At 41.3% G+C, this 14,227-nt stretch overlaps 1 protein-coding gene across 2 annotated transcripts in view; it reads left to right on the top strand.

Annotated features, from left to right (window-relative positions):
• Positions 1 to 14,227, top strand: part of EZR (ezrin) — a 194,235-nt gene that overhangs the window by 175,953 nt on the left and 4,055 nt on the right. For both annotated transcript variants that reach the window (XM_086927325.1, XM_086927326.1), the window contains exon 13: positions 12,654 to 12,920. In XM_086927325.1, the coding sequence (XP_086783451.1) occupies positions 12,654 to 12,920 (267 nt within the window). The remainder of the gene's footprint in view (positions 1 to 12,653; positions 12,921 to 14,227) is intronic.

The raw sequence follows: 14,227 nt of genomic DNA, 5'->3' as shown, positions 1-14,227 counted from the left end.
TAACCTAGAAAGATATTTGTTGTAGAATCATCCTTCATGTTTCTGGCAAACAATGATTTCAATTGCTCTTCATCTGCTGTTTGTGTAAATGTGGTAGTGACATTTGCAGACCTACAGCTTTCTTGATTATGAAATAAACCTCTACTAACACTACAATAATCATTAATGCTGATATTATGAAATGAACACATGATGATTTAATATTTATTTCTAAGGCAAAACACGTTTTGTCTGTGACCAGATAATTTCAAGCAAAGTATACAGCAGCTCAAGAGTTCAATTCTTTTCTGAAAGTCTTTTATTCAGAGATTTAATTTAGACAATCCTTAACCCTACTCCGTGTCTTCTAAAATGTTATCCCTACTCTTCTACTGCAACAGTGGTAATTGTCTTAAGTTTAAAAATTACATTTCAGTCTCCTTTTGCACTTTTCAAGCTGTTTTTTTTTTGTTTTTCAAATATTTTTCCCTTCCAAAGGTCTTTTTTTTATCGAACCGTTTAACCAAAAATGTTTTTAGTGTGACATCATAGAGGTTACAAGCAGTTCAGTTTTCACATCATACAATTCATCCACTGATACATTCAGTACCTTACTCACGTAGTATGTCCATTCAGGTGGACAATACCTCAGGCAAGGTACTCTTGCTCTTTTGGATCTCCTCAGTCACTGTTGATCCCCTTCCGTGTCACTTCCACCGCTTGACTCTGTCTTCTCTGTGATGGTCGGTGGTATTCGATCAACTGACACACTTGCTCTCAATTTTCTTTGATTACTATTTTGTGGCCACTCAACTTTATGGGTGACTCTTCCAGTGTCAGTGCTTGTTCCTTCAGCAGGACCCTATATTCTTACTGATGCTGTCTTAGTAGTCCTCTCAAGTTGAGGCTAAGGCTCGTCTTCATCAGAGACTTCAATGGCACCTTGTGGGATGACAGGCACTTAGTTTTGTGGAACAGTTTACAGTCACCCTCTCTTCTTCTTGCTGCTGTTGCAATCTTGGTATCACTGTTCTTTTCTGAGGCTCATCTTTTGATGGTGCAGTCACTGGTGCTCTTCTTTCAGGCTCACAGAACACAATTTCTTCATACAGATTTTCTCACTCTCCTAGTGTTAGAAGCATGCACCCAATTTAAAACTTCCGCTCATTCAACAGTAGTTTTTCCGACTAAGATAATCTGGAAGGGGCATTTCTATCTAGGTTCAAAGCAAGTCTTCTGAACGTACTTCTTGATCATGACCTAGTCTCTTGGACAGAGGTTGTGGCATTGTTCTTGATGTGGGTCTTGTGTGGCAGCTGCAACCTGGTGAGAGACAGAACACACCACATCACTCAATCCCTTGCAGTAATTGAGTATCATATCATCTGTGATGCTCACAAGTGCATTTTCAGGTTAGAAGGCAGTCTCATAACCTGTCCCATGAGAATCTCATGAGGGGATAAACTTGTTCTTCTCTCTGGGATACCTTGAATACTCATCAGCGCCAAAGGCAAAGCATCAGGCCATTTCAGTGATGTTGAGGCAGAAATCTTGGTCAATCGAGACATAATTGTGCCATTCAACTACTCGATGACGCCAGAAGCTTCAGTTCAATAGCAACAGTGCAGTCTTTGCTCAGTTTCAAAGTGCAGTACAAATCGTATTCAGGACTTTGTTGCTGAAGTGGGTACCTCTATCTGATTTCTGAGAAACCAGCATCCCGTAATGGGAAATCAATTCTTGTAATAACAGTTTTGCTACTGTGAGATTGCCATTTCTTCTGGTCATCTCAAGAAGAAGCACACTGTGACCAAGACATACCTCAAACCGTTGCACCCAGGCATCTTGATACAGTCCATCTGCATTCTGTTGAAGGGACCACCTGGCCTTTCTATGTGTCTCAGTGTACCAATTCAACCAATTTTATCTGAATATTCGGGTCATGGCATCCCTCCTTAAACAAACTATCAGACAACACTAGTCTACCATCAGCTGACATTCAGATGTCATTTTCATTTTTCCCACATCCTGCTCTGGTCCAACCTTGCTGTTCTGCTTCTGAAGCATCAACTTAAAATAGGCAGTGTCCTCTTCAGATTCAAATGCGAAAGTTCCATTAAATATTAGGCCACTAGTGCACAATACTGTGCTACTACATCGGCATACCTGTTACCAATGGCAATGTAACCCCTGCCAATCCGGTGTGCTTCACATTTAACAACTGCAATTTCAGCAGGCAATTGGAGAGAGTCAAAGAGGTTCCTCACATGTTCATCATTTTTCATTGGCGTGGCAGATGAGGTCATGAAACCTCTTTGTGACAATCACTGCCCAAAATCATGAACAATGCCTAAGCCATACTGACTTTCTGTGAATAAATATTCAAAACAACAAAGGAGTTATACATATGAGAGAAAAAAAGTTCTCCAGTGTCCACGACCATAAAGTCTTTACATCAACCGGGTAATACCGTGAGTTGAACACATTTGCACACACATTCCCAAGGTTAGGGTACGCCTTAGGATGCGTATACCGCCTGGGAATTTTTTTAACACTTCTTGGTCCTGATGAAAGCTTGGCTGAATAAGCAATTCCAAAGCAAAAACATGTTGACCTTTTCCTTTAGGACACAACGGACTCAAAATTAAGGTCATATATGTCCGCCAATATTTTAATAATGATGTTCTGTCTCTCTATTAAAATTTCGTATCTAGAGGACAGCACGTCATTTTTAAGTCACTCACTAATATTCACTTTCACTTCATTTATTAGTTTGAAATTTGCTCTGCTGTAATTCAGACGTGGTAGCATACTGACTCTGAGGAGATATCTGGTCTCCTTGGTAATAAAACCCCATGATGAAGCATGTCCTCAACTATGTTGGTGAGTGAGGTTTTATTTTCAAACAATGATTGTTTTCATGGTTTCACTTTCCCTGTATTATAGTTAACACCTTACTTCGTAGAGGTGTTTGTTCCAGACTTTATGGTTGTGGACATTGGAGAACTTTTTTTCTCTCATATGTATAACTCCTTTGTTGTTTTCAATATTGAATTGGGGAATAGGAGTGTTCTATATCCCTACCCCTCTAGTTGATATTTTTTTCTGTGAATAAAGTCACTTTTAATTGGGCTGTCAATATGCAAGCTCCTGTGAGGCAATTAATTCTGCAACTTGAGCTGAGGTAATATCTTAAAGCCATAAAGCTCTACAACACCATTGATTGTGCAGACAGAATTAGCTGCTCTCCGGATACCTTCAATGTTTCCCAAAAATGAGCCATCAACAAATATTATATAATCGGGCTCATACAGGGGTTCATCTTTAATTTAGCGTCTTGGCTTTGTGCATAAGTCTGTGACATTCAGGCAATTATGTTCAACTTCATTCCAAACATCATCATTTATTGTTGACAGATTAAATGGACTCAGAATCTGGCAGCACTTCACTGTAATGTTTTCGGCAGCCAGAATCTGCTGTTCATACTTTGTAAGTCTATTATGGGTCATGTATTGGGTCTTTGTAAAAGTCAGCAATATTTCTACAGAGTATGGGGCCATTACAGCTAAAGGGTGTCCTATTACAATACTCTCACTCTGTTTGTGACTCACAGCCACTGCAACAACCGCATTAAGGCAGCCGGGCAGTTCTGCGGCTACAGGGTAAAGGGTGATGGAAAAGTAGGCCACAGGTTTTTGAACACCCGCAAGCAGCTGAGCAAGCCCCTGAAAAAGCACAGCCCTCCATCTCACTGAAAATAGAGTAAAATCTTCATTGTACCAAGGCATTCGTAGTGCCGGGGCAGGACAGAGACTTTCTCTCAGCTCTAGGAAAGCTTTCATGCATTCACTGTTCCAAGGAAGAGGTTCAGGCACATCTTTGTGTGTCAGCATCTGTAAAGGCTTAGCTACTAGGAAAAGAAGTGGTATTCACTGTCTACAGTTGCCAACCATCATCAAAAACATCCTGACTTGTCTTTGAGTAAGAGGTGGATTAATTTGAAGAATTGCCTGCACTCTCTCTGACACTTTTCTCGCTTCTTTCTCAACGTCAGGTTCCAGATACTGAACGTTCTTTTGACAGTATTGCAATTTACCTCGGGACGCTTTATGTCCATTCTCAGTAAGGTGGTTTAGAAGTTCAATTGTATCATGCTTACAAGCTTCTTGTATCTCAGATGCCACAAGTAGGTCATCTATATATTGCTCAAGAACTGAATTGAATCTGGAGTAACTTGTCATTCTGTACTTTGTGTCTTTCTAAGTTCTGCTGCTTCCTCAAACCATAGTGGAAAAAAAATCCCATCCTCAAATAAATGTATCTCTACGTTTTATTGTTGTTGTAAACACAATCCTCCCCCATCTCTCAATGACTAAATCATTTGGGTTGGCTTCCAGGCAAAATCTTTGAATTCTAGGATGGGGGGATAAACCCTGTTGCATCTTATCCTCCTACAACCACCTGGGCGTCTGGAGTTGTAACAATATTTACTGGGGCTGTCGTTTGTGAGGCAGTGACAATAGGGGGAGTTGCAAGTGGTATAGCCACTGTCTGATTGTTGCAATATCTGGTAACTGTACTGGAACAGACCCTATGGATGTGGTAACATATGGGATAACTGTTGGTGTCGGGACAACAGGTGGTGGGCAATCTAGTAGGTTTGCAATGGTCTTTCAGTTTGTATTGTACTCAGTTCAACAGGGGCAGTAGCCACTGTAACACTTTCAGTTACCATATTGTTAGTACTGGTGGTTGTGCTTTCATAAGGTAAAGGACATGCTCCTAACATTTTTTCCAAAATATCAGCTTCGAAATTTCTGTTGGTCTCCTCCTTTTTCCTCATTTTGCCCTTTTCTCTGTTTTATAACTTATCCTTTTTTTTATTTCTCGGATGTGTCAGTGGTAATGGCTGGATACAATCTAGTTCCCTCAACTATTGCTTTTCTCCATCTCTGCCATGCTTCATTCCATCGAGCATCTGCATAATTACACATTGCTCTTTTAGTCTTACTCTGGTATTTTTCCCTTTCTTTATCTTGGGCTACCTTCTCCCACATATTTAAAGCTTTGTATTGTGTGGGTCTAGATGGTGGCTTCATGTCGTAAAGCTTCTCCTTCAATTTCTCAATAATTCTAAGCTCAAAGGTACCATGTTTTGGAAAACTCTGTGAACACTCTTTTTCATTAATCTTGCACCATTGGCAAAGCCTTAAACATGTATGTAATCCCAATTCAATTGTCATGTAATGTGGAGGTGTACCCTCAGAATGTGGCTCTTCACCTGCTCATACTAGAATGGTAACATTACCTCTCACAAAACTCTTAAATTCTTTTAACCATTCATGATTTCAGCAAAATTTTGCAATAGCCATTGCAAATAAATGCAGCTCAACTCACTGTTTTGATTCTGTTCTCTAAACGTCAAATATTCTTCTGCTATCCTGTCACAGTTTCTATTCTGAACGATCTTCAACAAATCCTAATGCAGCATTCACAACAGCAATTGACCTATCACAGTGTAACACTTTATTTCCTGATCAAACAATCACAGCACAACAGTACACCAACCAACGTGTCCCAGTGCGGCACACTATGACGTATGATCTCACTCCTTGCAGCAGTTCAGTCTTATTTAAATTTCTCTCGTACATACAACTTCACAAGTTTTTTAATGAAAGTAAACAATAAAATAAATGTTTGTCTGCTCTGCTAAAGAAAACCAAAGGTACGTCACCAATCAGAATGTTAAGGTTTTTACGCCTACTAACTTTTTCAAACAAAATATTTTTCAGTGGCTAGTGAAATCTCGACCAGCGAGAAATCACTCTGATCAATGTGGCTTCACCCTTTGTGCAGTAAGGTTCTGCCAACATCAGTCAATTTTAGTACATCACAAATGTTTATTAATGTCTCTATCCCATTCTTAATTCAATAAATGTGTATTCGCCTTAAAAAGAAACCATACAAGCACATCATCAATGTAAACAGATAAAATGTCCATAAAATACTCAGTCAGTCATTCGTTCATAAACTTTATTCGACCAAGAGTGATCATAAAAGTATCATACTGTAACCCATATCTCACGGGTCACGAAAAATTAGCCTATCTGAAAAAAGAGGGCAGGTTTTACCAATTGGAATACCTGCTTGGAAAAGAAAATTCTTTTCTTTAGTCCCCTCACTCACCAGAGGTTGCCCTTAGGGGACATGCTTCATCATTGGGGCTTCCCAAGCATCTACTGATTGGGGCGTGCTGCGACTTGCGAAGGATACGTAGGAGCACTTTTAGTGACACTGTGTGGTGCGGTGTGTGGTGGATTGGTGTTAAGTGTGAGTTAAAAATACCTAACTAGTAAGCCTACACATTTATTCCTGCTTCTAGCCGGTATAGTAAAAAGGGGTAGATGTAGGAATTAGATCCTATAATGTGGTCTAAAACCAAACTATCTAGTCGACATGTTTCAAGGTATCCCCTACACCTTTTTTTCAGGACTGCATGAGGACCAGCCTAATGTGTGCCACTCTGATTGTGAACCTATATTAGGGTTTCAAATAAACACATGTAAAGATACACCTATTGTGTGTATCTTATATACATACGGTTACTGATGAATCCGTAGTATCTGTATTGGGGAAGAAATGATATCATTAGTACATGTGGTCTGCCCACTGGGGCAGGCCTGATTCCAATATAATGGTCATTGCTCGTGGACTATACCTCGAAAGTGAAAATAATTTTAGTGCGTATCGTGGTTTGCCTAAAAAAAGATAGTGACGTGACGGTTGGTGATCCTTCATTCGTATCTGTGCATATAGTATCTGTACAGAGGATGAAAAAATACATATCTATATATATATATCTATCACTTCAATCATTTGTAAGTACACATTGAGTAAACTCATTCATCTAGCACACTAGTACAGTAGACAGAATACATGACAAGAAACATATAATTACATCCCACATTGGGTGTTTGAACACTCAGTGGACGTACTTAGTTATTAGCAGTGATATGCCCCATGGTCCGCCTGGGTGGAGGGGCCTGTATATCCTGTGGGAGTAAAAATATATATACACTTTGTAGCTGGTACAAATTATGCCAAACGATGATCGAATGTCAATGCGCTATGAGTGAGATGTAAGGAATTCTAAATAGAAAGCGAAACTGTAATCGGAGAAGATCAGGGTACCAGAAATGAAAAATTGGAAAGTCGAAAAAGAAGACTATTAGGTTGGGGCGTCTCACAATCACTCTCGAAGTATCCTTGATGGCCAAAGCTTTTTACAGAAAGGTACATGTGGAAAAAACAGTGACTCGTTTTTCTAAATAGTCGATCAACACGGAGTATTTTTATGCTAAAAAATGACTGCTGAAATTGGCAAATTCACGATCTATGCGTGGCCGCTGTTAAGCGCGAGATCGTTTGTGGTAGTACTCCCTGTAAAAAAAAAGGGGGGGGGGGTTTAGGATCACTTACATTGACTCAGTTTCCCTCCTACCGATTCAACCTACTCACACCTCGGGCGGCGGTATCTTACTGTTAAGCCGGTGCCGGTTAGTTATGAGTGTGTCCGGATTCGTTCTGGGGTCACTTGGGAGGGAACCACAGACTGAGAAAACGACTAAAACGCTGTATTTTACTCGGCGCGTGATCCTCTCCGTATTGTTATTGTCATTCACTTGCCAGGGTTCCAGTAATTCTTCCAAAAGTGTTTGTGGTCACACTTGTAGTTTGTTATGAATTGTGCACACTTAGGGCCTCATTAGGATCGCGGACGGACTTGCGTCCGTCCGCGACCCCAGAGCAGGAGGGAACCTCCGCATGTCATGCGGAGTTCCCTCCTGTGCAATTAGGATGTGACCGCCACCCTGGCGGTCACATCCTCTATTTTTATCATTGCGGCGGGTGCGGCTTCAAGCTGCACCTGCGGCAATGTTAAAAATGCAGGTGTTGCTTTTGTATGCAGAAAGAGGCAGGCACCGCGCATACAAATGCAGGAGGGTACCATAGGTACCCCCCATGTGCACCCCCCACCCCTCCTTCACCTAGGGGGCCCACAATGGGCCCCCGCAGTGAAGTTACACATGCTTTTCCACGGCGGAAAACCCGCCGCGGAAAAGCATCTGAAACAGGCCATCCTAATATGGCGGACGGTGTATGACAGACACCGTCACCATATTAGAGCTTTTACACCGCGGTTGTAAGCCAGCTGCGGCGGAAAAACTGCGGACCGAAACCAGGACCCACCAGCCATCCTAATGTGTCGGTGGGTCTTTGGTGGGTCCGCTAAGGATTTCCCGCATCCTCGGGGCCGGCGGTGGCTTCCGCCGGCCCAGAGGATGCGGAAAATCTGCAATCCTAATGACCCCCATTGTTTGAAAAAAGGGTAGGAGCACCGGGTGAGAATAGAACCCGGTCTCTTCTCATATAAAGGGTGCCATTTCGGATTGGGCTATAGAACAATGTAGGGGCACGGTGGGCAAGTTCGTAAAGGTCTAAAAACGGCCAAATTAGGTTACTAATTTTGAACAAAAATTCTGAATGTAGAGCATAGTCGGTTATCAACAGGATTTTACAGCCCGAAAATTACTTAGATACAGAGAATTACAATAGCCCAAAGAATGCTGGGGTGGAACAGGTTCTTGGGTCCCACAGACATCGATGTGGGTGGGTTATCTCGTGAATTGTCCCCACGGTATATTTTCATTCAGTCCTATGCTGTCTGCCTGTAATTTTAAAAACCCATCTTTGTTCCTTCTCTAGGAGGGCTTGTTCAAGGTTCTCACATTGTTTGATATTTTCCAGAATTACCCAACGTAAGTCATTGGGAGTGTACTTTTTCTCATTAAAATGAGCTGCCATCTTTGTGCTTGCTCTGTGACATCGTATGTTGCTGCGATGCTCGCACATTCTGGTACTAGCCTTTCTGGTGGTCATTCCCACAATAGTGTAACTTGCAAATGCAGGTAATGAGGTATACCACTCCTACAGTATTACAATTGGTGAATTTTCGCAGTTCCCATGATTGACCTGTATTAAAAACCACTTTTTTTGTAGTGTTTGTAAGGTGGCACACACTACAGTTGCCACATGGGTGGTGGCCTGTTGGTAGGGTGCTCATAGTTTGTTGGGTGTCTTGTTTTGCTCCTCTCTGGGAAAACATAGGAGTCGGTATGTTTAGTTTGCCACTGTTGACTATTTGCCAATGTTTTTTCACAAATGTTTCTACTTGGGTTGATGCGATGTTGAATGTAGCAATACATATTGTTTTTTTTCTCTTCCTCTTTGTTTTCCTTATCAAAGGATTCCAGTAGGGAGTCCCTATGGTTATTTCTTGCTCGTTTTTTTGCCCTCGTAATGGTTTTTGTTGGATATTGGCGTAGTTGCAGTTTTTTTGCAAGGTCTGTTGCTTGTGTGTGATAATCTTTGGTATCCGAACAGTTCCTTCTCAGTCTAAGGAACTGGCCAAAAGGGAGGTTTTCTTTCAAATGGCGCGGATGGAAGCTGTTATACAGTAGGAGGCAATTTTTGGCAGTGGGTTTAAAATGGGTCGTGGTTTTCAAGGTACCATCTTTAGCAAAAATGTTTAGATCCAGGAACACAAGCTCTGATCTACTCATAGTATGACAGAATTTCAGGAAAGGGTCATGGGTGTTTAGCCAATAGATGAAACTGACCGCTTCCTCCTCATCACCCAGGATCAGCAACATCAAGTTGCCGATCGCGAGCGCGGAAAAAAAACCTCCCGGCAAGATTTTCAACATGGGCAGGTCAGGTTTCTCATTGCGAGTGGTCGCGTATGCTCGCGACCGCTCACAATGAGAAATTACTAGTCTGCGTTGAGAAAGTTGCAGCTTGAGTACAAATCTACTTTACGGCAGAAAACGACCGCTTGCACTGTGCAAGATGCGGTTTGCACTGATTGCACATTGTGGACAAGAATCCAGCATTTTGCACAGTGCACTACGCAGTTTGCTTAGATACGCATAGCGCTACTACGTGAACAACGCCCAGGGTTAGTCCAAGGGAGAGTATGCAGGCCTTCCCTTAAAACCCCTGAGGGAACATTAAACAATTCAAAAACATGGAATCTGCAATTTACTCCCAACAAAAACATCTCTACATAATGTTTGAGACGAAAAAAAATATTCTTGAACTTTAAAAATCATTAATATAAGAAGAACAAAAACACAAGGAACTAAGTAAAAGGTGATTACATTAATTGCATTCAAAGGCCCTAGCGTAAGTGTCTGCATGTAGAGCTTGCTGGAAAGTGCCTTCAGCTGCACATAGCAGGCTCTGGGACATGGTCACAGAGAGGTTTGTGTCACATTTGCACCACGGAATGTGGTACATTCGTGCCGCAAACCTCTAAGTGAGATTTTTGAAGCCACACAAAGCCACTTTGATTGTTTTTGTGCAGGAAGGTGTCCCTTCCTGCACAAAACCAATCCTTCACGCAACACATTCACCCTTGCACCAAGGTGCAAGGGTACCTGTGTTTGTGCTAGGCAGCCCATTGTGTACCAGCACAGGGTGAAAAGTCAGGAATGTGCCGTATGCCTTAATTACGGCGTATTCCTGCGCTTTCCCAGTGACGCAGTTCAGCTCAGCAAGGTGACTTGCTGCACTGACCTGCGCCACTTTTTCATAAATTTGCCCCAGAGTGGCTTTGCCCTGTGGCCACGACCCAAGGTGGTGTACTGCAGGGTCTGGGGTCAAGAGGGCTCGGTGCAGAGCTTATGGTGAATGGCCCAGAAACAATGAAAAGATTTACACAGTGGGACCTGTCGTGGCATGGCTTATCTGTTTTCAAGCCATTTTTGGTATAGATCAGTTTAGTGGTATGAGCTCTGGCAAGGAGCACAATTTAACATGGGATTTCATGTACACACCTTCAAACTAATATTTGAATCCCATAACCAACAAGTGACAATGTTGGGCCAAAGCACCAGATGTAAACAGACAGGTTCTCTGACAAATTAAGTGCAGATTTGTTGACCAGCTCAATAATAAACCCAGGCACATTGTTTGTTACGATGACACAATCCCAAGTCATTTCCATCTTTTTGCATTACACTTGTTACACGAAATTCCTGCAACTACTCTATTACACCCCATTGTGTAATTTGAAGTGTGTTTGGGTAAAAAAAAAACCTAAAGAGGAATCATAGGAACGATGCAGATGAACAGACCGCGAGTATCTGTTGTTCGTGGCACTTGTGGGGTTTTTTTGTGCTAATTTTTAGCGCACAATATGTCCTCAAACTCACTGCAAAAATATAAATCTATATGCCAGATTTGCATTTCTCGTAATTTTGCATAATTTTCCAGCATTTTGATTAATTATGCGAAAGAAAATGAATCGAATTGTACACAGTGCTCAAAATGTATTCTAGAAAAACAAATGTTGCTAATAATTCTTCACCTCAACCGTTACCACAGTCATCATCCCTTCTCTGTAGTATATAGATCGTACACTCCTTTAATACTCTAAGTTTAAAACTGAGAACCTATGTAAAACTCAAATGAATGGAATAACTTCAACAGGAGAATGAATAGACCAAACATTTAAAAGCGTCATTATATGTAGTTCTAGTCAATGTAATTGACTATCCTTATCCATTCTGTTCTGTTTCTTTTGCAACGGGGTGATTTTGGGCCATATGGATGAACACAATTTCCCATAGACACAGAATGGGCAAAACCCTTTGATGCATCTGGCCCTTATTCCTTGTTTTCCATTCTCACACTGCTTAATCCGATTTTCTGGATCTCCTCCCCATCCTAATCATTCCGATGTATGATCTCACCACTGTTCTGTATCCCTCTCCACCATACCAGTCACTGTGTAGTAATCGGACGGTGATCACTTAAGTCATCTGTCAACAGGGCTGGCACTATAACATGGCACACCCACACATCTGCCTAGATGTTAAATATTTCATCCAATAAAAATCATTTTATCCCAGACTTATTGCTCTGTTGCAAGTTGCCTGCTTCTCAAAGAACATCTATAGCGATATCACCACAGCGAAGTAATACCCTTATAGGACTCTAAACAACAGCTTTCTGCCTGCTGTAACTAAGTAAATAAAATGTGCGGCATGATTTTTGTTGGAAAAAAAGTAATAATTATTTATGCCATCCCTTATTTTTTACATGTAAAGCCTTTACCTTCATTTTTTTTACTGAGTGACACTAATTGTGCCAACTAGGTGACTTGTTTCTTAATGTTTTCAATTGAGTGAGTTCTAAGCTACTTTATTCCTCAATGCGTTATAGAGACATATGTGATTTACAACAGTCAAAATTGATTGTGTCAAGGTGCAGTTGAGCTTTTTCACTTAGGACAATAAAAGCTCTGAGCTGGCCCTGAGTGTGTAATGTCATCAGAAAAGACACTTTAAGTTTTTTTTTTTTTTCTAATTTACTAACCTTTGGGTATATGAGAAATAACGTCTGTTTTGTTAAATATTTTCGCAGGAAATTCTCTGCGAATCACTTTTCATTTTTAATTTTCCTAAACAAGGCCAGTGTGCTCGATCTATTGTATTTATTAGGCGTCAATGCTTCCTTTATAGCCACAGAGTACATTGTGACAGAGTTTTTCAGCACTGAGCATGTAAAAACCGTGTGAGTTCATTATATACATTTATTTTTATTTAAAGGCTCGAGAAGCCCAAGATGATCTGGTCAAAACCAGGGAGGAGCTACATATGGTAATGAGCGCACCGCCCCCACCGCCGCCACCACCACCGCCACCAGTGTACGAGCCGGTGAAGGATAATTTCCATGTGAACTCGTACGATGATGACATGGAGTTCAACAACACCTACAGCGCAGAATTCACCAATGAAGACATCTCAGACGACCGCAATGAGGAGCAGCGCATCACTGAGGCAGAGAAGAATGAACGCGTACAGAGGCAGCTGATGGTAAGAATTATACAAATATTTTATAGCGGTTACATAGAACTCTGTGTTCTATAGAAAATGCACATATTTTTTTTGCTCATGGGTGCAATGGAAGTTTATGAAAAAGCGCACCAATGCGCATCCATTAAGAAAAGTGGTGTGTGAAATCATAGGGGCTTTTCAATTAAAACAAGCTAGTGGTGTGTTGAAATAACACAAACCGAGATATTACAGATGATGGACTCAGTGTGGCAGTCTGTAAACACACACCACTACTGAGTTAATATACAAAACAAGAGATGAGAAGCAAAGAATATAAAAAATCACATAAATGTGCAGTCTAGAGTGAATTTGTAATTTGGAAGCTACGGCTTCATTATTAACAAAGTAACGTGGCAGACAGAACTAGAGCCCAAAAGAATATGGAAAAGGATAAAATCCAAGGAAACTGCAAAAGAAAATCAATGTAAAACTACGGGTATTCAACATACCAAGCAATACATCGTCAGTAGACTCCCTTCTTGATACAGAGGTTTGACAATTTAACAAATTTGATTTGATTGTGGGAATTTATATAGCGTACAAATGCAGAGGGGCGTCTAGACACTCTGCGAAGGAGGATGCCAGCGTTCCAGTTGAAGATGGATTATGTTAGTTTGAAAATAGTCCTGTCATTAGTAGCTTTCTGAATCCGAGCAATGTTGTGCAGCTTTTAATATTTATCGGAAGAGAGTTCCACAGTTTCACTGTACCCAGGACAAAGCTTTGTCCTTCCCAGCAAGCTTTTTTTTTTAATTCTGGTGTCTGAAGGAGTTTGCTCTGTGCTGAGCTTAGGTGTCTAGGGAGATGGTACCAGGTGAGGTGTTGTTTCTTAATGCTGGTCCATTTCCTTGTACAGCTTTGTACACCAGCCATAGGGATTTGAAATCTATTCTTTTCTTCATAGAAAGCCAGTGGAGTTTTTTTCAAGCCTTCTGAGATGGACTGGAATTTGGGGCAGCATTCTTGGCGGCCGCGTTTTGTGCTTGCTGAAGTTTGACCATGTGCTGTTTTTGAAGGCCTAAGTATAGGGCATTTCTGTAGTCCAGTCTAGCCATGGCTAGGACCATCACTAGTGTTTTACTGCTTCGGGGGGGGGGATGAAGGTGCGTACTTTGTGGATGATTTTAATGTTAGAAACATCAAAGAGACGACTTTGTTGACCTGGCGTTGGTCATGATCGTGATCCTCTAGCATATACTAACACACAGTTGTATTCCTTGAATAGAGCCCATGAGACTATTGTTTGTGAGGGTAGGGACGGTCTGCCCGCAAATTATACATCAGTA

Source organism: Lissotriton vulgaris, chromosome 6 (genome assembly GCF_964263255.1).
Source record: "Lissotriton vulgaris chromosome 6, aLisVul1.2, whole genome shotgun sequence".
Taxonomy (NCBI): domain Eukaryota; kingdom Metazoa; phylum Chordata; class Amphibia; order Caudata; family Salamandridae; genus Lissotriton; species Lissotriton vulgaris.
Note: the sequence above shows the minus strand (reverse complement) of the source record. Positions and strands in the feature narration are given on the sequence as shown.